The sequence below is a fragment of the Poecilia latipinna genome, unplaced genomic scaffold (assembly GCF_001443285.1).
Source record: "Poecilia latipinna isolate Pla-1442-1.1 unplaced genomic scaffold, P_latipinna-1.0 Scaffold262, whole genome shotgun sequence".
NCBI classification, from domain to species: domain Eukaryota; kingdom Metazoa; phylum Chordata; class Actinopteri; order Cyprinodontiformes; family Poeciliidae; genus Poecilia; species Poecilia latipinna.
Window position 1 is genome coordinate 336,828 of NW_015112878.1, and position 23,465 is coordinate 360,292.

General features: G+C 39.0%; 2 protein-coding genes across 4 annotated transcripts; one reads left to right on the forward strand and one right to left on the reverse strand.

The window, feature by feature from the left end:
• Positions 1-694: 694 nt before the first annotated feature.
• Positions 695-4,688, reverse strand: cyb5b (cytochrome b5 type B). Of its 2 annotated transcripts, none has more exons than XM_015033287.1 (5): positions 4,205-4,688; positions 3,243-3,371; positions 2,353-2,379; positions 2,233-2,264; positions 695-2,101 (listed from the first exon to the last, which is right to left on the reverse strand). In XM_015033287.1, the coding sequence occupies exons 1-5, from the start codon at positions 4,394-4,396 to the stop codon at positions 2,005-2,007; spliced, it is 477 nt and encodes a 158-aa protein (XP_014888773.1). In that variant the 5' UTR covers positions 4,397-4,688; the 3' UTR covers positions 695-2,004. The 2 variants fall into 2 exon arrangements, with proteins under 2 accessions (XP_014888773.1, XP_014888774.1); XM_015033288.1 differs by having other exon boundaries at positions 695-2,098; positions 4,205-4,687.
• On the forward strand, positions 3,910-23,135 carry dhx38 (DEAH (Asp-Glu-Ala-His) box polypeptide 38). Of its 2 annotated transcripts, none has more exons than XM_015033284.1 (27): positions 3,910-4,096; positions 6,907-7,238; positions 7,349-7,536; positions 7,762-7,923; positions 8,014-8,176; positions 8,408-8,526; positions 8,614-8,684; positions 8,790-8,945; positions 9,591-9,752; positions 10,017-10,124; positions 10,515-10,636; positions 10,731-10,868; positions 11,011-11,197; positions 12,078-12,263; positions 12,386-12,526; positions 12,849-12,959; positions 13,174-13,290; positions 13,376-13,483; positions 13,600-13,712; positions 14,760-14,968; positions 16,483-16,637; positions 17,555-17,710; positions 17,964-18,098; positions 18,525-18,650; positions 18,733-18,828; positions 20,031-20,152; positions 22,413-23,135. In XM_015033284.1, the coding sequence occupies exons 1-27, from the start codon at positions 4,037-4,039 to the stop codon at positions 22,492-22,494; spliced, it is 3,825 nt and encodes a 1,274-aa protein (XP_014888770.1). In that variant the 5' UTR covers positions 3,910-4,036; the 3' UTR covers positions 22,495-23,135. The 2 variants fall into 2 exon arrangements, with proteins under 2 accessions (XP_014888770.1, XP_014888771.1); XM_015033285.1 differs by lacking the exon at positions 3,910-4,096 and adding an exon at positions 5,752-6,012.
• Positions 23,136-23,465: the final 330 nt, after the last annotated feature.

Sequence of the window (23,465 nt, forward strand, 5' to 3'; positions counted from 1 at the left end):
TTTCATATTCTTAAGTCCAAAGTTAAATCCTAGTAGATTTAACATCAAAACAATTTTTTGTAACTAAGCTGCGTATGGAGAATCTTGGGAGGAATCTAAAGATTAGGGTGATGGTAAGGAGGCTTTTCAACTTCAAAGCCTTGGAATTCAAGCAAAAATGTTGGTCAGCAATAAAAACAGAAATAATTATTTTCTAACCCCATGCTACTTTTTACATTACTTTAACAACTATTGATAGATTCCTGTCCTATTTCTTATCGGACACAAACTTTTTGGTTGACTGAAAATAACTTAAAGACAGGGCTATGAATAATTTTGATCTACCTGTAAATTTAGTAACAAAAATTTATCTTGTGGGATGATCCATTTTGGAAATACTTTTGTGCATATAGAGAGTAGCCACAGGGTTGTCAACAATTGTTACAGCAATTAAAAGGGTGAAATTTTGATTAAGAAAATATTTAAAGTGGAGTTTAATTCATGTGAAGATGACGAGGCATTCAAGGCATTGCTGATTAAAATCCACAAGTGATTAATCTAAGGCTTGTAGTTTTCTATTATGATAGTATTTGGTTTTCTTGAAAAGGTGAACTGCAAAAGAACTGATTTTGCAAAAAAGTGTAAAAATAATTTTACAAAGGTTCCTCCACTCCACAGGCAGAAATGATGTATAATAGGTTAGTCAATAATGAAGCCTTTTTTGAAAATGTCTTTAATCACATCATGCCATTTCAACATACATTTGTTTGTTTACAAATTTGAATGTAGTAATTAAGTTTCTACTCAGTTCAAACAGATGTTCAATAATGACAAAGAGCACAAAATGACAAAAATTTACCTCTTGGCAAATGTTCATTGGACATCTTCAAGTATGAATTGAGGATAAATGTTACTACTGTTGTTTAATGAAAGGCTAAAATGTAGTACCACAATCCTTAAAGAAGTTTTTGTGAAAAAAACAAAAAACAAATTCAAGACGTCTTGAACTAAACACTATGCAGAATGTATGACCTGAAAACAGATGATTATGATGATCTGTGGTAAACAGCTGTAGCCTGCGGGACCCGCATTTATGGTCCAGATGTTAGGAGAAAGTTCCCCAGTTTTCAAGCTAAACTTAATGGTGAACTATTTTCTCTTCACTAAATTTTTATCTGTAACCCAGTTTAGAAAATGGATTGAATGATAAAGAAATAAAAAAAAACACATCAGTTAAACAGCATTGTGCTGGATAAACTCAAATTTCAAGAGAGTCATCTCAGGTATTTACTAATATTAAATATATATAAGGGAACTATAACAATATTATTACTTGGTGATTTTATATAACAAGACTAAGGAAAGCACGTTCTGTCTTAAATAATCACAGTATACTTCACCATGATTTAAAAAAAGAAACAAAATTTAACACCTGACATGTATATTTTGGACAGATTGTATTTGCAAGAAAAGTGACAGATGCAATCAGACATGGCTTAGACAGCATACCTGTACATTGAGGAAAAATCACATCCTTCTAAATGAAATTCTGTAACTTTTCTCACTGAATGGAAATGGACTAGTAAATATGGTAGTTATCCAGAATGAAATGCATGTGCGTCTGCTTTTAATTTGCTTTTGTGTCAAGCTGTCTATCTTCTCTCTATAATGCTGGTCATGTTGTCTCTTGCTGTGGACATGTAAAAAAATCTTTCGCTTGAGTACGAAATGAGTTGGTATTAATTTCAAAGTTTAGCTTGTGGACCACATTTTCATTTATTTATGAAAAACGCCATAATTACATAAAAAGGATAAGGCATATCTTTTAATAAATCTTTTTAACGTTGTTTCATGCACACTATGTAGCAAAACAAGGACAAATATTTATGAAATGGCTCCTTCTCTCTTCTTGTAGCAGAAGATGCAGTTAATTGTGGGGGGTGGGGGTTTCAGCATGAGATGGGTTTGGTCAAAAAAAAAAAAAAAGAATCAAGGCCTCCAGATAAGAAGATTGAGATAAAGCTCTCAAGAAGACTTGTGTTCAAACATAAAGAAACGATACAGGACACCAACAGCAGCTGCAGCTACTGTGGGTATCAACCACATGGCCCAGGAGCTGCTGCTGAGAAAAAGGCACAACAATTACATCTAAGTATTCCAATCTGTCGTATATTTACAAAGATTTCTAATCATAGTATTTATAACTTCTCAAAATAAGACTTGTAAAAAGTCTGATAAAACACACGGTCTCACCTGGATTCTCCAGCATCTTTAGCGTCTGCTACCTAAAGCAAAAGAAATTCAAACAAAAGCTTTGAAAACGAAAACTGAAATTATGTAAAAGTTGGATGATCAGAGTGGACTGGTGCCTACCTTTGTGTTCTCCTTCTTCCGGTCCGTCTATAAACACATAAATTCACTGTTAATGTTTTTAATGTTGCAGCACACAAGCATCATGTTAACATAAGAAAGTGCAGTTAAGATAATTTGTTTAATAATTCAATATACACGTAAATTCAGAAAGTTGAAGTTTCAGTCATGCATCCCCTACAAACTGATATGAGATGCGTTAAATTTAATCAAAAACATGCTAAACAACTTGCTGTCCCTCACAGGATCAAAAACTGCGGCTCACAAGATAAACTTGTGAGGCAGTGTGACAAATCAACATTTAAAAAGCTTATAAAACCTGATATCAGGCATGACACAATCTATATGCATGACAAATTGTTGCCATTTTATTAAGGTGATGCAAAGACCAATTGTTTGCTTTTATTGACTGGTAGTTTGATGCTGTGAAAATAATCTAATAGAAAAGGCTCGTTTTTTGTGAAATTTGCATTTTAATAATCCCTAGTTTTCCTGACCCGATTCTTTACATTTTTCTGGAAGCTTCTTATGATAATACGGACATGAATGCAAAGCATTCGCCGTCTTCTAAAATCAGTTTTATTCCACAGATCATGAAACAACACAGTCCTGATTTTGTGGCATCTGGATAAATTTTGATCACTCCAAATCTATAGTAACTAAAATATATTTACTGTACCTATCCTGGATTAAATTCAGATCTGAACTCACAGTGTGATCAGAAATGCCATTCTTTCCCCAAATACAATTTAAATGCTTTGTTTGGCATTTAATCTGAATCCATCGCAAATTATGTTCCATACTTTTCATGACTGTACAGGAAACACGTAGAACTCCATGAGTATAACCAAAGCACAGCTAAAAAGAAGGTAAGAAACTACCTGTCTTCTTACCATGTGAAGCTCTCCAATGTAGAACTGCTGGAGCATCTCCCTGGCATCTGTAGAATGACCGACATCTTCAAAGCTCTCTGTGGCATCCGATCCTCCCTGCTCCAGCAAAACCTCCTCACCTCCAGGATGCTAATTCAAAGAGCAGCAAACGGGGACCATTTAAATGTGGTGGGACATATCGAAAACTTGCAGGACAGTGGGGTCCTGAGGACCAGGATGGGGCCAATTATCCCAACCTTGCAGGGGTATGTCATGAGAAATAATACCTTAAAAAAAAAATCTAAAAAAAAAAAAACATTACTATATAAGATTATGCTTTCATAACGTAAATTATGAACAGTGATGTCAAAATCAAAGAAAGTTGTTTGGGTGAACTGGTTGCATTTTGAATGTTGCCCAAACACTGCAATACAGGAAGGTGTCTCTGCTAGGTAATTATGTAAGAACATACTTTCTGGTAGGTAATTAAGAACATACTCCACTGTGTAGAGCGTACCTCTACACAGTGGAGGTACACTCATAACCAAACGGTTTTTAAGAAATCTGCTTCAGTTCTGAACGGACAACATCCGGTCTTTTAATGCTAGAATATGCACAGTTACCTGTGAGTGACAGTTATATAAACGTGTTACTACGGTACTGTCTCTTTAAAGCTATTATACTGAGTGCTAACAGTTAAAATGTCTTCGTGCTAGTCAATTTGACAGAGATAGCTTAAAGCTATCTCATTAAACTCGATGGAAGCTTAAAAGTTAGACTTGGTACTTTGCATTCTGTCTCTGTTAACAGCATTAATGAACAAGAAACAAACTTTACACATCGATTCAGGACTTTATCAAAGAGCGATTCAGGAAGTAAGCTTACACAACGTCACATGGCTACAAGTAGGGTAAAATATCCTGATAGAACACATTGATGTCAAAATAAATACAACCAGTGTATGTAAATAGAGTGTTTCTTACCTCCTCTAGAAAACTTGTAATGTCGTATATCTTATTATGGATGATTAGCCATGTGTCATTGCTCATATTATGCATTCGGACCTCCTCTAACGTGTAATATTTTGTTCCCCCGTCCGCAGTTTCTCCGTTGTTCTCATTACTGTTGGTGTTAACAGATCCGCTGCCCGTATGTTCATTTATTTCCTCTCCCATTCTTACGTTTGGGTAGAAAAAACAGCTAGACTATAGCTCTTGTTACCGTCTGTTACCACGGTATTAGGCTAGCAAACAAGACGAGCCTTTTCTTCCTTTTGGTAAGAGTTCAAAGGTATAAAAGAAGAGTCCAAGGATATAACAACATAAATAAACAAACAAAGGCGATATAAAACAGATACGAAAACGAACCTAGAGCGGGTGACCAATGTATTTAGTAAGATTATCGAACATTTACACCGGGTACATCAGCAGACATGTGAAACAGACCAATGACGTTTATGTCATTTCATCCTAACGCCCAACACATCAAGACTGACCAATAGCGGAGTGACTTTTTCAGTTGTAGCCAATCAAATTGAGCCTTTTCAGATCATGACATATCACCTTTTCTGGGTGCGCATCATTTTTTAGCCGGTTCGGTAGTTGGCGCGCCGGTGTTAATTGGTGACGTACAGCATTTTAAAAAGAATATTAGTGACTCAGATGTGAGTTCATGACTTATACGAACAAATCCGACTTTTTTTTTTTTTTTTTGCTTTTATCTGAAAAAAAAAAAGTCTTATGCTGAACATAGTCAGCAACTATATCGTAGTGTGTGTCTGGTATGCTTTATGGTTGTCAATTTATATTGACAAAGAGTAAACTCGGACCGGTTTCTCCTGTTTATCGTGTCGTTGAAAATCTCTCCAGTTCGTCCTCTTCAAACAAGCATAAGTAACACACCGGCTTAACCACCGGCTAACCGCTAAGGATTATGTACACTGACTCCTTGAGGTTCATTGAGTGCGTTGGTATAATCAAAGTGCAAAATGTTGGCTTATTCTGGGCTTATGCAACGGTTTAGTCAGCATGTTTGTTTTTTTAACTACTGATCAAAGAACCCAACAGGAATTACATGAAATTACACAAAAATGAAGCTTCCAGTTCTCTGGCTGTGGTTAAAGCCATATGGCTTCTGGTGATAGGTCAGATAAGCAACCACAAGATAAAGCAGAATCTTGTCTCCCTTATCTTTCAGTGCATTCCAAAAGGTGGATCTGCCGGGTGTTAGGGTTAATCAGTTCGAAGTGAATAATTAATTATTAATGTCGAGAAACAACTTTTTTGATCCCTGCAGGTTTACAGGAAATGGACATGCATAGCAGAAGTGGGCCAACAAGAAAATTCATGTCATATTTTTTTTCGCAGTCTTAACCCATTTTATCAAAGATGTGGCATATCCACCAACTAATTAATTCAATTCATTAATTCAATTCATCCATAAAACAAATTTTAAAGCACTGATTAAATGTATCACAACTAGGCAACTTATTCTAATGCCCGGTAGGTGGCAGTAGCGCGTCTTTTCTGCTTACTGCAGCGGCAGAAGAAAAGTGAGAAATATGGCTGCTTCCCTGACTGTAAACATACGCGTTGGGTTTACGAAAGCGATTTAGTTATTTTCCAGGACGACATTAATTCTGTATTTCCACTGTACGTTCTTGTCATTAGAGTACTACGAAGTAATGACTTTTATTTAAGAGGTTTTGGATTTTTATGCTCAAGGGAATACGTAGCTATTTCTGTGTTGTTGCTTTTATTGTGGCAAGCTAACATTAGCTTCTCAAACTAAGGTAAGATATAACGATTCATCTGCTATTTATCCTGGGCTATAGGAAATACTTTAAACATTAATATGTAGATCTAAATGCTTATATTTTGTATGACACTGGGAATTTACATCATCTTATTAAGACGTGGCCTTGGTGTATTCATTATTACTCAGAAACAGGCTGAATTGAGGCAGATGGTTTTACTTTAAAAAGATGTGGTTAGCAGGAATAGGGAAATTATAGTAATGTGATATAATAATAATACTATAATGAATTATAGTGATTACATGCTCAATTAAAAGCTGAATTTGCAGAATAAATGCAATTTATTTGAGTTTAAGAAGTTGATAAGTGGCATGTTTTTGAGAAAAACTGCAGGGCAACAAATTTTATTTCATAAAGTTATTAAACCAGTGCTTCATTCTGACTTTTTTTATAACTGACCCAAAGCCAACTAGTGATTTGATATAGCTATGTGAGTCTTTAGTATTTTATTTGGGGGGAAGGAGAGTTTTGTTTGTGTGTTTGCGCTTGTACTTATTTTGGCGTCTAGATTTAATTATTTGTGTAAAAAGAAAAATACAAAAGAATAAATACATGTGACATTTAACTCTTACAAAATCAGAGCCATAGTTTCTTGGAGAACCAACCTTTAGAGTCTCACTTTCTGTTGGATGGTGAGAAACTTAACTTGTTTTCCGTTTTTATGTAAGTATAAAGATTTCATTAGATTGTGGTATTACTACTAAAGTTTATTGGGTCATGCCAATCTCAAGCCGCTCCACACCTAATATTAATGTGTATTAACTACATTTATGTTTCAAAAATGAATTTGCAACACTTTTATTTTAACGAACAAAAGTCAAATAGGATGGCAGATTTTCACCTGATCTGTATGTTGATATTTTCCCATAGATTATGGATGACGATGATGTGTCCATGCATAGGCTGGAAGGGACTCAGTCAGGTGCTCAAGTTGGAGGTCTGATAGTAAAGAAGAAGAGCGCTGCTTCAGAGCCACATGTTTTTCGGGCCCCTACACCACGCACCTCTTTGCTGGGCTTGGACCTGCTGGCTGCGCAGAAAAGGAAGGAGCGGGAGATTAAAGAGCAAGAAGAGTCTAATGGCAATGAAAGAAACAGGAAGAAGTCAAAGGTTTCCTCCTACAAAGACTGGGAGGAAAGTAAAAGTGACTCTGGGTCTGATGAGGAGGATGATGACACAAGTAGTGCCACAAAGAAGGAGAGGTAAGATATAGCAAAACATTTTGAGGAATGTCTGTTTTGTTTTGATTAAGTCTTGCGTATATTGCAGAGTAACTGCTACTTTTGATGTATGTTTTTTTTTTTGCCTGCAGGAAGTACCGTGTTACAGGCTCTGAGACTCCCTCCAATCCTGGAGGCGTCAGCGAAGAGTTCAGACGCCGGCATGAGCAGCGGGAGAAAGACAGGCGTGAGCAGGGAGTATTTGCCTCCTCCAAGGAGGACAAGACCAGAGACAGAGAAAGGAGCAAAGATAAAGGAAGGGAGCGACGGAGTGAGAGAGGTGATTCCTAAAACCACTTATGTTTTTAATGAGAACAGCCAATTGATTACAGTCTAGTGTGGAACATAAGAAAAAAGTTCAAACATTTGTTGGTTAATGCCTACTTAGTCTGTGTGCTTTGTGCATTTTGTGCTGCTTACTTGTTGATTGTGCTGCATGATCAACATTATCCAAAAGTTTAATTTCTTGCTCGCATTTACCTTGAATTTCCCTTTTCTCTGACAGATGATCGAGACGGTAGACACAGTCGGGGCAACAGCAGCAGCCGGTCGGAGCGCTTGGAACGCGGTGAGAGGAGCGAGCGCTCGCAGCGAGACGGCTGGTCCGAACGCATCAGCAGAGGGAGTAAGAGAGACGAACCTGCGACACCGCAGAATCGCCCCCGAGGTTAGTTCGTTTTCTTTGTCTTCGTACAAAAATAAAACGTAAAACATTCCTGTTTAGTCGTTTCACTCGACTCATTTTGTCTTTACGTAGATGGCTTCACACCTTCCCGATCTAACTGGGATGAGGACGATAGCGGTTATGGCAGCTCACGGCATTCCCAGTGGGAGTCTCCATCTCCTGCCCTGTCTCACAGAGAGTCCGATCGCTCTGAAAGAAGCCACCGTTCTGGGCGAGAGAGTGAGAGGAGGGACAGGTAACTGTCATTCATTTCATTTTGCATGACCTTTAGTATTTACTGTTATTTTAATTTCACACTGGCCAGTTGTTTTTCAGTTGACTGAAAATCTTAGTCCCGTTTTTTTTATTCCTCCTCATGATTCACAGTTTTTCTTAGTTTTCAAAATTAAAATGATCATTAATTGCGATCCTGCCCCTTGTGCAATGTGGAGCTGCTCAGGAACATTTGTCTTCTGTGACTTTTCAGATCAGTCAGAGGCCGTTACACTGATGACACACCCCTGCCCACCCCGTCCTACAAGTACAACGAGTGGGCCAATGATAGGAAACATTTAGGCTCCACACCTCGTTTGTCACAAGGGAAAGGTATTATCCTCCGAGTTCAGTTGTTTTGTATTCCAGTGCAATATGTGGTGACAGAACATTATACAATATTATTTGTGTTTCCTTTAGGCAAAAAAGGTGAGGGAGGAATAGATTTTGATAACGAGGACGAGAAAGAACAGTGGGAGGAGGACCAAAAGGTGACATTTATACCGCTATTATTAATTAAATTAGTTATAGTACTGAACATATTTCTTGTTTGCCAATAATAAAGCTTAATCGATTATTGTGGCTTTGAATTAAAGCAAGCTGACCGAGACTGGTACATGATGGACGAGGGCTATGATGAGTTTCACAACCCTTTCACCTCCACCTCTGAAGAATATGTGAAAAAGAGAGAGCAGATCCTCCAGAAGCAGACTCAGAAAAGAATATCGGCGCAGAAGCGACAGATCAACGAGGTAAAACCACACATTTTCAGATAAACTTGGGCTAAATTTGAATTTGAAAATTTTCCAAGTTTGAATAGATATGGCAAAATTGAGAATGAGAAAACATCTAATTTCCTTCGATTTCAGTACAAATTTGGAAGAGGGCCTGTGTAACCTGGCTTCCTTCCCTTTAAAAAAAAAATAAAAAATGCTTCCATACTAATTCAGACCAAAGATAAAAAGCACACTTATTCTAAATTCTCTTTTTTTTTCCCTCTAGACACTCTTAGAATTTGTGTTTCTTGAACTTGGTTTGATTTTATATGCTAAAGAAAGCACTGACATGCCATAAAACGATCTAAAGATTTGAGCACAGGGATCAGTATACAAAGTGTGATAACCCATGCCAGATTGTGTATGTCTACTTAGTCCAGATTTTATTTATACTGTCATAATTTAAGGCAGTAAAGCAGTAAAACAGTCTTTTACTTTGCAACTGAATATAAAGTCAGCTTCAGTTTTATATTGTTTCATGAGTTGTAGTGATAATAAAGTCCAACTAAAACAGCTGGAATAATCTGAAAATCTGAGTCTGGACAATAGTTTAAGTTTTGACATTAACACTTTGCAGGAACTCTGAGTTAATTTGTAGATTCGCTTCATTTCTTTCTTTAGGATAACGAACGCTGGGAGACGAACCGCATGTTGACCAGTGGTGTTGTGCAAAGGCTGGAGGTGGATGAAGACTTTGAGGAAGACAACGCTGCTAAAGTCCACCTGCTGGTTCACAATCTGGTTCCTCCTTTCCTGGATGGAAGAATAGTTTTCACTAAGCAGGTAACCAGCAATTAGATCAGTTTCTATAGATTTCAACATATAGAGATTTCTAAAATCTGTTTCAGACTTGCTTCTTCTGGGGGGAAAAGGCAACTCGAAAAGCTTAACAAAATTGTCACATTTACAGCAAAGTTTTTGAATGTACCTAATTTTGAAAATATTCTGATGTGCAATGTGTTTTTATTTAAAAAAAAAAAAAAAGGTTTTCTGCATGGCGTTTTGTTTTTGTTGAATCACATTTGTATTCTTTTCTTTGTTATGCAGCCAGAGCCCATCGTCCCTGTGAAAGATCCCACCTCTGACATGGCCATCATCTCTCGAAAGGGGAGCCAGCTTGTCCGTAAACATCGTGAGCAAAAGGAGCGCAAAAAGGTAATTTGGGTGTACAGCGAGGAAAAGACACGTCACTTTGTAGGCGATTGTTTTTAGGAGTGTACCAACATACATAGCAGCAGTTCAGAAAAGAAATGAACCCCAGATTATTAGGTTTTGTTTTTTTTTTGTTACCTTTAATTGTAGGTGAACTGCCTGTCATGTTGATTTTTATGTCAAAATAAAGGTTTGCTAAATTCATGTCTTTTCTTACCAATTGATATTACTGGATAATATTTGTTACACTTTTTGTGACTTCCATATTTGTTAAACGTTTTTCTTAACATTTGATGCTTTCCTGTCTGTGTCCCAAGAGCTTTTATGAAAATGTAATTCTTTCTTTGATTAGAGGCTCCACTAATATTTTATTAAACTTCCATCTTTTTCCAGGCACAGCACAAACATTGGGAGTTGGCAGGCACCAAGTTAGGCGATATAATGGGGATCAAGAAGAAAGAGGATGAAGAGCCTGGAGGCAAAGTGGTGGGAGAGGACGGCAAAGTGGACTACAGGTGAATGGACTGTCGCTTTTAGTTTTCAAACATATTTTGGTGTGAACTTCTTAAAATTCTCATGTTAAGAAATGATCTTTTTCATGTTGCACAGGGCTGATCAGAAATTTGCTGAGCACATGAAGGAGAAGAGCGAAGCCAGCAGTGACTTTGCTAAGAAGAAGAGCATTCTGGAGCAGAGGCAGTACTTGCCTATCTTTGCCGTCAGGCAGCAACTTCTCAATATCATAAGGTATCAATACTCAAGGATATAATCTTGTCGCTCTCCTTTAGTCATGTTTCATCCACGGTATTTATGAAAAGTTGTCTTAAATCAAATCAGATCTTTCCTGTTATCGCGACCGTTTCACCATTACATGAACTGCAACCTACAGGGACAACAGCATCGTCATTGTTGTCGGGGAAACGGGTAGCGGTAAGACCACCCAGCTGACTCAGTACCTGCATGAAGACGGCTACACTCGCTACGGGATGGTGGGTTGCACTCAGCCCCGACGAGTGGCCGCCATGAGTGTGGCCAAAAGAGTCAGCGAGGAGATCGGCACCAACCTCGGAGAGGAGGTGAGACGGAACCTGGCTCTACGTCATCACACTGACGTTTCCCTCATGCTGCTTTCTCACAGGATGCAGAGTGGGTTGGGCTTGTCGTGGGAACAGGAAGCTGGTTTAAATAACCAGGAACCAATTTTTTTTTTCCAAGTTTAGACTTGAATGCAGATTGTTTCTGTCGGGCCTTCAGATGAAAGTACCAGCATTTCTACTGATGAAGAAAGAAAAAATAAGCAGCTAAAAGAGTCTAAGTTCAGGATATCATCAGAGTTTGGAGAGTTTACGCTTCTACAGAAGCTGCACTTAAAATACCTGCTTCCATTTATGTTTTAGATGGCTACACAGCTTTCTCAATTAACCTTTTCTTTATAATGAGTAAAAATATTTAGAGAATAATATCTAGTATTATGGAGTTAGACATTGTTCCTGGAAACTGCTTTATTATTTCTTTTTAGTCAGGCCTCAATCTGATGTTGTGTCAGAACTCAAAAGTCCTCAATCTGTGTTCAATAATTGTGATATATTCTATTAGAAATGATAGCGGCAGCCATTCATAGATATTTGCATTACAAAGCCACAATTTAGCTTCTCAAAATATGTTCATTTTATAATTTGTCTCATAAATTTGAGCCACTTTTTTTTAAGTAGTCATTGTAATGCAGTACTGCCATCTAGTGGGGGAAAGGGAAACTACATTTTGTGGTGCTTGACGTGTGAACAGAATGAAGATCATAGTAAGAAAAATTATGGAATGATGGGAAACATGGAAATAGTATGTTATTCTTATTATTTAAATACAAACATCACACAATTTTCAATACTTACCTTGTGGAATCATCTGATTTGGTGAAGGAAAAAAAAAAAAAACATCTTGAATACTCCTTCCTTATAGGTTGGATACGCAATCCGCTTTGAGGACTGCACTTCGGAGAAAACGATGATAAAGTACATGACTGACGGGATTCTGCTCAGGGAGTCTCTGCGGGAGTCGGACCTGGACCACTACAGTGCAGTTATTATGGACGAGGCTCACGAACGCTCCCTCAATACAGATGTGCTGTTTGGCCTGCTGCGGGAGGTCAGCACTGTTAATGTCACAAAAAAAACATATAATGTGCAGATTAAAAAAAAAACAACAAAAAAAACTTTCTTTTGAAATGTTCAGCTCTAATTCCAGTCATGTTCGCTGTTTTACGACAGGTTGTATCTCGACGAACCGACTTGAAGCTCATCGTGACCTCTGCTACTATGGACTCAGACAAATTTGCAGCGTTTTTTGGCAATGTGCCTATTTTCCATATTCCAGGGAGAACATTTCCAGTTGACATATTGTTCAGCAAGGTATGTTAAAATCACAAGTTTTCACACAATGCATTTTTACTGACTGTAATCAAGAGCAGAAATCCCTGTTCATTTGTAATTTTCTTAAAAGAAACAAAAAAGTTAGAACTTCTAACTTTAGCACAGAAAACATTGTTCTTCCATTTGAAATGTTTCGCATTGGTCGGCATGCCTGATTTATCTTCATCTTTTCGTTGGTGAAAAGTGGAAAATATTTCAGTTTAGAAAATTACCTTTTGTTAGGGTGTGAATTAGAAGAATGTTTGAGTTGGCTCTTAATTTGTTTTTATGATTTATTTTGACTTTATTTGGCGTTGCATAGACCCCACAGGAGGACTATGTTGAGGCTGCAGTGAAGCAGGCTCTGCAGATCCACCTCAGTGGGATGGTGGGAGACATCTTGATCTTTATGCCTGGACAGGAGGATATCGAGGTAAATTATCTGGCACCTGCGATGTGTCAGATGCCATTACCTATTAATTACACCCTTTTTGTTACTGACAAGTTAAGAGGTCTCAAACACATTTCTTTCATTGGTGAAACATAATTTAACTTCTTCAAACTCCGACTTTAAGAGCGGCTGTTTTACACGTACGTTTCGTTGTAGTCGTATCTGCAGCTTGCATGTGATCTCGTCGTTCCTGCAGGTGACATCGGATCAGATCGTGGAACGCCTGGAAGACTTGGAGAACGCTCCCCCTCTGGCTGTGCTGCCCATTTACTCACAACTTCCTTCTGACCTCCAAGCGAAGATCTTCCAGAAGGTTCGCACCAATCACCACAACTGATTAGTTTTATTGTGTGCCGCTTTTTCTTTGTATTGACTTTATTTTGCTCTTGCGGCGCAAGGCTCCAGATGGGGTTAGAAAATGCATTGTTGCCACAAACATCGCAGAGACGTCGCTCACTGTGGATGGCATCATGTTCGTTGTGGATTCAGGCTATTGCAAACTTAAGGTCCGTACAGCCTGGATGTCATTTTTTTTGCTCCTTTTGTGTACAGTATAAATGGAGACAATGTTCAGCATGAATGACTCGCTCGCCTCTTTTTGAAATCTTTTTAAATTTGACAGGTTTTCAACCCTCGGATCGGTATGGATGCTCTCCAGGTTTACCCCATCAGCCAGGCTAATGCCAACCAGCGCGCCGGCCGAGCCGGACGTACTGGACCAGGACAGTGTTACAGGTGACTCTAACACTTTGCCAGCTCTTAAAGGGGACATGCAACTCGTGTCGCCATTGAGCTGAAATTGCTGCTTAGCTTTTCAATTCATGTTTTTTAAAGTTGAACCCTTTTTTTTTTCCTAGTAGGACTTGTTGAAGCGTTTTAAGCGTATAAATGTAAATGTTATTTGTTCTAATCTTGTAGAACGAATTGACTTGTAAATAATGTAGGGAATGGGGTTTAATTGCGATTTATTTTCTTACTAAGAAGTGTGAATCAAATGTAAGTATTTGGTTCCCTATATGATTGTTTGATGTAAATGCAGAGAAGAGAGAGGACATTGATTCCCTGAGGATTTTTATCTATTTAAACTTTTGCCTACAGAAAAAACTAAGTGACACTGATATCATGTATTTTGCTTTTGAAAGTTCATATTTTATAATAAATCTCATCCCCTTATTCTTCCAGAAAGCTAACAACCTCAGGCTGATTGTCTTTAAGCACATCTGATGTGTTTGAGTTGCTGTGAATGTGTGTGATGCTGCGAGCCATCACACACATTCTGGCTGGGTGGGGATTCACACATGAAACATTCACACCTTATAACATATCATTAGAATAGAACATCAGTGGCGAAATCCAGTGTATAATCACCAAAGCGAAAGCACACAGATACGCCTTCAAATTGGTAATAATTATAAAAACAAAAATAGAATATACAGAATACAGTGTAAGAAAACTGTACAGTTATGAAACAGCTGTAAGCAGATTTTTCAAACTGTACAAGTTATATAATAGAAAAACTAACCAATAATGTGTTTTTGTATATTTGTACAAAAACACATTATTTGCTAAAAAAAAAAAAACAAAATCGGTGAAAAGAATAGCAGAGATGTAAACGTTATTGTGTGACTTTTAATAAATTGCAGCTTTATGAATCTGACGTTGCATTAGATCTAATTTGAAATCTGTTGCTCTGGTATAATGATCACGATGCAGGTTTATACGTAACAGTACGGTGTCCTCCGCCGTGGTAAAGTTTATTTGGTGTTTTTTTTCTCCACAAAGGCTTTACACTCAGAGCGCCTATAAGAATGAGATGCTGACCACCACCATCCCAGAGATCCAGAGAACCAACCTGGCCAACGTGGTGCTGCTGCTGAAGTCTCTGGGGGTCCAGGACCTGCTCCTGTTCCACTTCATGGACCCACCGCCTGAGGACAACATGCTCAACTCCATGTACCAGCTCTGGATCCTGGGAGCTCTGGACAACACAGGTGGGTCAACGTTGGCTTCGCTTGGAAAAACTGAACCGAATCAGCTTTTGTTTTTAAGACACATCTTCCACTGGCTCAGACCTGAATGTCTGAAATGGCTTTATCCCTTTCAAAAAAATAGAAACTTCATTTTTCCAATATGACTATAGAGAAATTATAGAGCAATACAACAATAAACCTCTAATAAATACCTTATTCTGTCACTACAGTGTTACATATGTTATTTGAAACTGTGTTTTTCACTATTTAAATATTTTTTACAGAACATAAATCCTTTTTGGGTAAAAATTTTGAACTGGAAAAGCTGAGTTCACCACACTAAACCTTTGGGAGCAATTTATTCACGTGGCATTTTATTTGAGAAAAGATGATGTGCAGACGACCTCTAGTGGCTGTCAGTGATACTGCACCTATCTTGTTCTCTTCATGTTCAGACCAGGAGGATTTATTTGGCCATCTTTCGCAAACATTTGATCTTTTTTGTGAGACTAAACGTATGACAACATTCACCAAAAAAAGAAAGAAAAAAAAAACACAGGAGGGAATAAATTTGCCTCTTCTTGCATTAATAGTGTCTCTTAACTTTGCTAATTAACATTTCTGTAATCTTTAAACTTAAATTTACTAATGATAATTTGGTAGCAATATCCATCCATCCATTTTCTATACACCCTTTGTCCCTTAGTGGGGTCGGGAGGGTTGCTGGTGCCTCTCCAGCTAATGTTCCGGGCGAGAGGCGGGGTCACCCTGGACAGGTCGCCAGTCTGTCACAGGGCTTGGTAGCAATATGATTATTGTAATTAAACATTTTTAGCATGAACATATTCATCCTTGTAGTTGGCTGTAAATGTACAGTAAGCAGGCAAAAAGTTTGAGACTTTTAGGGTTTATTTCCTTCTCTGAGTGGCACTTTTGGTTTCCCCAGACTGATAATGATGCTGCAGCGATGATGCTGACTCCACAGATGGTTCCTGGAGGAGTTAGTCGTGAGGTTTAGCCAGTGGAGTAATTGCCTAGTTTCTGATCCCGTGTTTTATTTGACTGGTCGGGTCTCAGTTCTATCTCATCCTTAGCCAGATTCCTGGGGATTTAAGGATTTGAGAATAAGAGGAGACTTTTGATGATTCTCTGTATGGTGTGTTAACAGCAGATTATCTCTGATTAAGGCTTACCTGCCCTAAACTGGCTGCTCTGCTACTTTGCTTTTCCTCATCATAAGCTTCTTAGACTCTTTCGTTTAATCATTTGAATCAGAAACGGTAAAGTTTTTAATCTCGTGTTTTTTTATTTTTTTTTATTTTTTATTGCCAAAAGTATTTTAAGCCGTCAGCAGTTCCTTCTCTCCTGTCGTTCCGATAGATCAGTGTCATGTAATGGTGATGCTTCCTTTATGCCAGCAGATTTTAGATAGAAAAGAAACTTGTCAGTCTTCTTAATGTTTGTCTCTCCAGCATTTTTTTCCACATTCCTTTTCACACTTGTAATGTTGTACCTGTTTTTATTTTCTTCTTCAGGTGCTCTGACCCCAACCGGGCGTCTGATGGTGGAGTTTCCACTCGACCCCGCCCTCTCAAAGATGCTCATTGTGTCCTGTGACATGGGCTGCAGTGCAGACATCCTCATCATCGTCTCTATGCTGTCTGTGCCAGCCATCTTTTACAGACCTAAGGTTTGTGCTTTGCTAGCTGGTGTTTAGTAGCTTTCTATTTGTTTGAACTAAAAGTGAGACTCAGACAAAAGAAAACAACCAGAGGGCCACATTTTTGTCATACATTGTGTGTTATGACCCAACAGGCATACATTTGAGGATTAATTTGCAGTAATGTAGATTAAGTGTGTCTTTTGTGTGTGTGACTACTTAGGGGAGGTAATTTTAGCGATGAATGCACAAGTGATTTTCACACATTGTTCACTAAATCTGTTAATCTGTTCACCTTTAGTGCAGAATAGCAACAAATCTGCGTGTGCTTTTGAATTTTAGCTGTGTGGCTGTTTTTATTCCCTCCTCAGATTCAGATCTATTTTGACCTTTTTTTGTCTGATGAAGTTCAGATTCAGACACAGCTTGAACAGTGAAGCCTTAGATGGTTTTATATAGGGCTGCAAAAATTACGACCACGCTTAGGCGTAGAAATAACAGAATGACATCTGAAATGCTGATCTAAGTTTTATTCAAGTCAAAAAGTGCCCGGTGGTTGATATGTGTGTGGAGTAAAAAGTATGGGAGGTTTTAATTCTGTGAAGAGGAGAAAAATGGTTTAGTAGCTTTTTTTTTGGTAACCAGACTGTAAACAAATAATTGAGACTCTGGCCAAAGAGCAACTTTAGAATCACACAATTTCTTTCACTTAACTTTAGGGGAGATTAGAATGATTGAGAGAAAAAATAAGACTGTCCAAATTATTGTAAGTAAGCCGACTGGGAAAAAAAAAAAATAAATAATAATAATAATAAAAAGAAATTTGTGTGAGTTTCATATGGATGTCTAAAAGTTCCAGCTCAACCGGAACAACGGATGATACGTCTGGTACGTCTGAGGCATCGCCCCGTCCTAGTTCTACCACTAACAACGTTTTGCCTCTCCAGGGTCGCGAGGAGGAAAGCGACCAGGTGAGGGAGAAGTTCTCAGTCCCTGAGAGCGACCACCTCACATACCTGAACGTCTACATGCAGTGGAAGAACAACAATTATTCCAGCATCTGGTGCAATGATCACTTCATTCACACCAAGGCCATGCGCAAGGTCAGATTTGCATGTTATTCACCCAGGCTTGTTAAATTCCCACTGGACAGTAGTTTTATGTGTGAATTGTGCAGATTAATTTGTGAATACTTCCATTTCCAGCCCATTTCATGTGACTTACACATGTAGTCCTTTTGTAACACCACATAGCCAGTGTAGATTTGTATCTGTTGTTAGCCATTTGAGTTTCTTTTACTTCCACTCCCAGTGCGTTTCTTTTATTCATTGTATTATTATTTTTTTATTTGTTCAGGTGCGCGAGGTGCGTTCCCAGTTAAAGGACATCATGGTTCAGCAGAAGATGAACCTCATGTCCTGTGGCTCGGACTGGGACATCATCAGAAAGTGTATCTGTGCTGCTTACTTCCACCAGGCGGCCAAGCTCAAGGTACTCCCTGCGCTCCGGGTTCTCCTCAGTTAATATGTTCTGCCCAGCGGCGGCCAGTTGTGGCAGATTTATAGCAGCATAATTACAGAGCGGTGAAATATCCCCCCTGGCCTCACATTAATACAACGCTAAAATCTGAAAGGGGATTTAAAGTCATGACTATATAATCATGGTTTTCAGTTTGACTTACGAGTAGCCAGCCAAACCAAGCAATCATATTAAACTTGGATGTACTTTAGATTTTTTTTTTTCTTTCTTTTCTTCTTCTTCTGCTGTCTAAGCCGAGTTGAGAAGCAAATTAGCCCGCATGACCTGCTCTGCTTTGACCTTACGGTTGAACCCTCAGATGATGCAGGCACATTTAAACTCCAGCACAGACTCTTACATTGCAGTTTATTTGTTATTTATGCATATATTTGTTCACAGGGCATCGGTGAATATGTGAACGTGAGGACAGGGATGCCATGCCACCTCCACCCCACCAGCTCCCTGTTTGGTATGGGCTACACCCCCGACTACATCATCTACCATGAGCTCGTGATGACCACAAAGGTAAAACGCATGCGAAAAGCAGAAGGACAATAAAGTTAAAGACATCGGTTGTTGACGTTGAACCGTGCGCTTTGTTTCGCAGGAGTACATGCAGTGTGTCACTGCTGTGGACGGAGAGTGGCTGGCGGAGCTGGGACCCATGTTTTACAGCATCAAACACGCAGGAAAGAGCAGACAGGTACGTTTGGGAAAGGTCGATGCGCATGTTACTTCCAAATTTGGCATAAGGTGCAATACAAGAGTAAAAATGTTTGTAGATATTTTTTCTATCGGTGAAGGTGTGTAAGGATGTTCTGTCTCCCAAATGATGGCAGGACTGTTTATTTGTGACTTCATCAGTAATATCATTTAAAAACAGGAAATTTTCATACGTCCCTCGTTGAGCAAATTGCTGCAAATGTGCAAGGGTTGTGATCAGTTCTGCCAAATAATATAAATCCTCTTAATTACAAAGGTATATTAGGTTTTAAGGTTAGGAGAGGCTACCTAAGATCTTTACCCAAGAAAGTAAATCTGTACAGACATGGTGAAGTTAGATGTAGAGGAATGGTAGCTCTTTCCTCTTAAATGAAATATTTTATTCCTACACGGCTTTTCCTCAAGTAGAATTCAAAATGAATTCCTGCAATCAGGATCTCGTGGAATCACAGTGGTCGTTGCAAACTATGTATTTGGAAAAGGTCGTTCAAATAGTTGCATAAAGGTTTAATATGTGCATCTTTCACTTCTCTTAATATACTCTACAGTAGGGCTGCACAATATATCACATTACTGAATTTCATCGAAGCTTGAAATTCAATCAATATCAGTTAATATTAGCCGCACCAGTTGATCGAAATCTGACGTGTTTTTCTTGCCACGTCTCATTATCCCATATCACATGTTTTCCTGTTACTGGGCAAGTCCTGCTTTACATTTAGTCTAAACTCCCATACCATTACTTTCATACCAAGCCGGTCTCTATTTTACCGTCAAACATCTGTAACCAAACAGAGAACTGATTAAATACGATGGGCTGCGGGTTCAACAGTTCACCGTTTTGATTCTATAGAGTGTTTTTTAGTTCGTCTCGCTTTGCACTGGTGGTACAAAACAATTGTATCTGGGAAATTTGGAGGGCATTATAACAGCTGTAGAGTACTTCATGGGTCAACGTCCACTATGTTAAGGAGAAGCAGTTGCAGCGAAGCTTTGCTGTTGCCTTGCAGGGTGAAGAACGGGTCTGAGAATTGTGTCAAATGTCTTGTTGGGAGGACTCTCTCAAAGTAACCCTTGCACAAGTGCCGAGACGCAGGTTTCACAGCGGAACGTTTTGCTCCTCCGCCCGCTGAAACAATAACACTTCCTGTGCTCCTCCACCCGTCTGCGTTGCTCCTGCAGGAGAACCGTCGGCGGGCCAAGGAGGAGCTGAGCAACATGGAGCAGGAGATGGTCCTGGCTCAGGAGCAGCTGAGGGCGCGTCGAGAGGAGCAGGAGAAGAAGAGCAACGCCTGCAGCGTGAGGTAAGCGAAGCGTCTTCGCCGTCAGCCAGCAGGCGTTCCTCTCTCTCGGCCTCTCATTTGCCACGCACTGTCGAGATTAGAACGGTTTAATTTACCTTCCTCTCTGCCTCCCCGCGTCTCCACCCCTGCCGCTGCCTTCCTCCTCTCCCACTCTCGACTCCACCTTCCTCACTCTTCGTGATGAGCTTGTCTCACCTCTGGTCCCTCCAGACGAGACAAAAAGAAATAATATTGACTCCGGGCTGACCCCCATTACTGCAGCAATTTAAATTGTGCCACAGCAGAACAGAGAAAAGGAGGGGAACGTTCGTTTTCAAATTAAACCAAAAAATTAATTTCACACCCATCTGCGAGCCTCACACAGAGAAATGGGGCTATAAAGACTGATTTAAAAAGAACTTTTACTGTTAATTAATCAGCTGGTTTATCTGCTCCGAGTTTAGTGTGACAGATACGTTGGAAATAATCACACTGGAGTCTTAGGATTAAAAATTAGATTTAAGCAGGGGAAGTTGGTAATAAAGTTGAAAGCTCTCTTGGGTGTGTGTTGGTTCCTTTGTCCTCCTGCAGGTCTCTGTTTGAGCTGCCTGTTACCAGGATGGCATATTTGATCTGGTTTCCGTTGATCCGGCAGCTGCTCATCATCATCATTCTTCCTGCTATCAGTTGGTAAACAGCCCAGCGACTAGAGCTGGGCAGAAACGTAGAACCGTTCTGTGTGACGAGAGGAAAATGAGGCCTGTGTAGTTTTGAACCAGATTTAAAGGGAGATTCTTTTAAATCTGATTCAAATTGCAATCGCTAATTATACCAACAATGTTTGCACAAGTAAAAATATTATTTTTTTTTTCATTTTAGTATAAATAAATTGAGTTCAATTTATTTATCAATGTTGGGAGGAGTACAGTAAAATCTTGAATAGATGTGAATTGTTTTGAAAAGGCAAATCAGGCATTTCTGTGAAAGTATTGGATACATTCCTACCTGGTGTTGCAACGCTTAAGGAGGGAGATGTGTGCTCAGTTGTGGAGTATTTATTTTTTATTTTTTTCTATTGAGGGATCCACAACAATCTCCCAAAGTAATCAGGAGTGACAAGCGGTGGGAATATTTTGGTACTTGGAAAATCGATTACATGTGCTTAGAAATCCAATATCATAAACAATTTAAATATTTTCAAAAAGTGAAACTTATTTATTACATAATTATTTAAACACCTTTATTTCTGCTACTTTTGATGATTACGGTTTACAGACGATGAAAACTGGTGCACTTTTTCCTTCCTTCACACTTTCTACGAATGGATTTGGATACAACAGTCTGTGAACAGTCGGTTTCTGAGTGTGGAGCTCCTGACCCAGGATGGCTCAGGAAACCTCTGCAGATGTTTTAATTTCATTAGCTGATTAGTGTTTGTTCATTAATCGCTCCCAATATTTTGTTCTTGAAGAGAGACGTTTGTCTATCCCAACATTTGTAGTTCCTGCTGCAGAAGTTGGCTCTTGCACTACAAGCCCCACGATGTAGAGAAGCAATAGGCTGTAGAAAGGTATCAGTTGTCGCACTGTTCATTCACTTTAGACATATACAGACAAACAGAAAGTTGAATGGATGAACTGATGCATCCAGTTAAACGTAGGTTTTAAAATCTATTAGGTCTTAATTTAGGTCATAATAGATTTTAAAACACCTGAAATTTGACTTAAACTCACAGAAACCAGGTTTTAAAACAAAACGCTGGACGATGAGACACATTTGCTGCTGTTCGGCTAATTCAGCCTGTTATTAATGGTGAAGCTCAGAGAGAACGGCTGCCAAGTTATTAAGGGGGTCCCAGAATATCACAAGAATAGCTTTGGTGGAAAAAGCCCCCAGTGGCAGAAAGGAGGTTAAGCCCTGATGGTGTAATTGCTACATGTATGAAGGCAAGAGGGAGAGACGAGGGAGAGTGTGGGCAGTGTCATTGTCACGTAATTAAAGATGATGGATTGTTTTGTCAGAGACATCAGAGTCCATGTCCCAACACTTTCCACTGAGACGCCACGCTGCCTTTTCACTCTCCTGTCCTGCTGCTCAAATGTTCCCATCCTGCCGCACAAAAACAGCCTCCTCCTCCTCCTCACTTATTTTCTGAAACTCTGGTCTTTTCTCTAATGCAAGAAACATTTGGATTGAAGAACGAAGCAGGCGGACAAATATGACTTTATTTCAGTAAATAAATGTCTCATGCGCTATTTTTTCTCCCTCTTTCTTGATTTAGGGCAGTGAAAATCTGCACACCAGGGAGAAAAGAGGAGGCGCCCATGACACCCAAACGCACCCCGGCCCGCTTTGGACTGTAAAAACTCACCTTGACTTCTTAGAAGACACTGCCATTCAAATCTGGACCACACTAGCGCAACAAAAGAAATAGTAAAAAAAACAAAAAAAAACAAAAAATATTTCATTTTCCATCTCCCTCCGGTCTCTTCTGCAGTTCATGTGTAGGCCACAAGAGTGAGAACTTGCATAAGGCTTGTATGAATCCTAAACAGCACTGAACCTCCCTCCACCTTCAGCAGCCACATGATACTAAAGGAACACAAGAACCACTGGTTTTATATTCTTTCTCCTTTTATATGCTCAACATCGACATTTTGCCTGCTTGACAAAAAGTTATTTTACACTAGATGTTGTACTAAAACCTTTTTTTTTTAATTCTGTTGTCAGAGACTAAAAAAAATCAAATTGAGTGTTGCTTCTTTGTGTCTATGTAGTAGTTCTTGTGTGGTGGGTGGAACAGTGGCAGGGCTTCTCCACAGACTGAAGCGTCATTCGAACTGTACTGTCCCACACAGCTGGATCGCAACGCACACAACTGACATGCAGGCTTGGATGGTTGACCTTTTTTTTCCTCTTGGTGTTGAACTCGCTCCAGCAAAGTGGCGCGCCGCAGCATTGCTACTTGTTCATGTTAACTGTTACAGTTTCATGGATGCTGTTTAAAAAAAACCGCAAACAAACCTTTTGCTTTGTAATTTGTGCTGAAGAAAAATAGCTTTCGAGAGAACCATTTTGATGGACTCATTTCCCTGATCTCTCTCAGGTGGTTGAGATTTAAAAATGCACCGATCAGGTTTTTCCTGGATAATGCCAATTTTTTTTCTCCTCTTAATTGTTAAAGCGTTGCAAGAGGAGACGTGGCGCAGGTTCTTTGATAAAAGTAGCAACAGAAAATGAAAAAGCTAAAAAAAAAAAAAAAAAAAAAAAAAAAAAAATACATTTTTTTTTTTTTTTTTTTTTTTGTTTTTTTTCATATAAAAAAAAAAAAAAA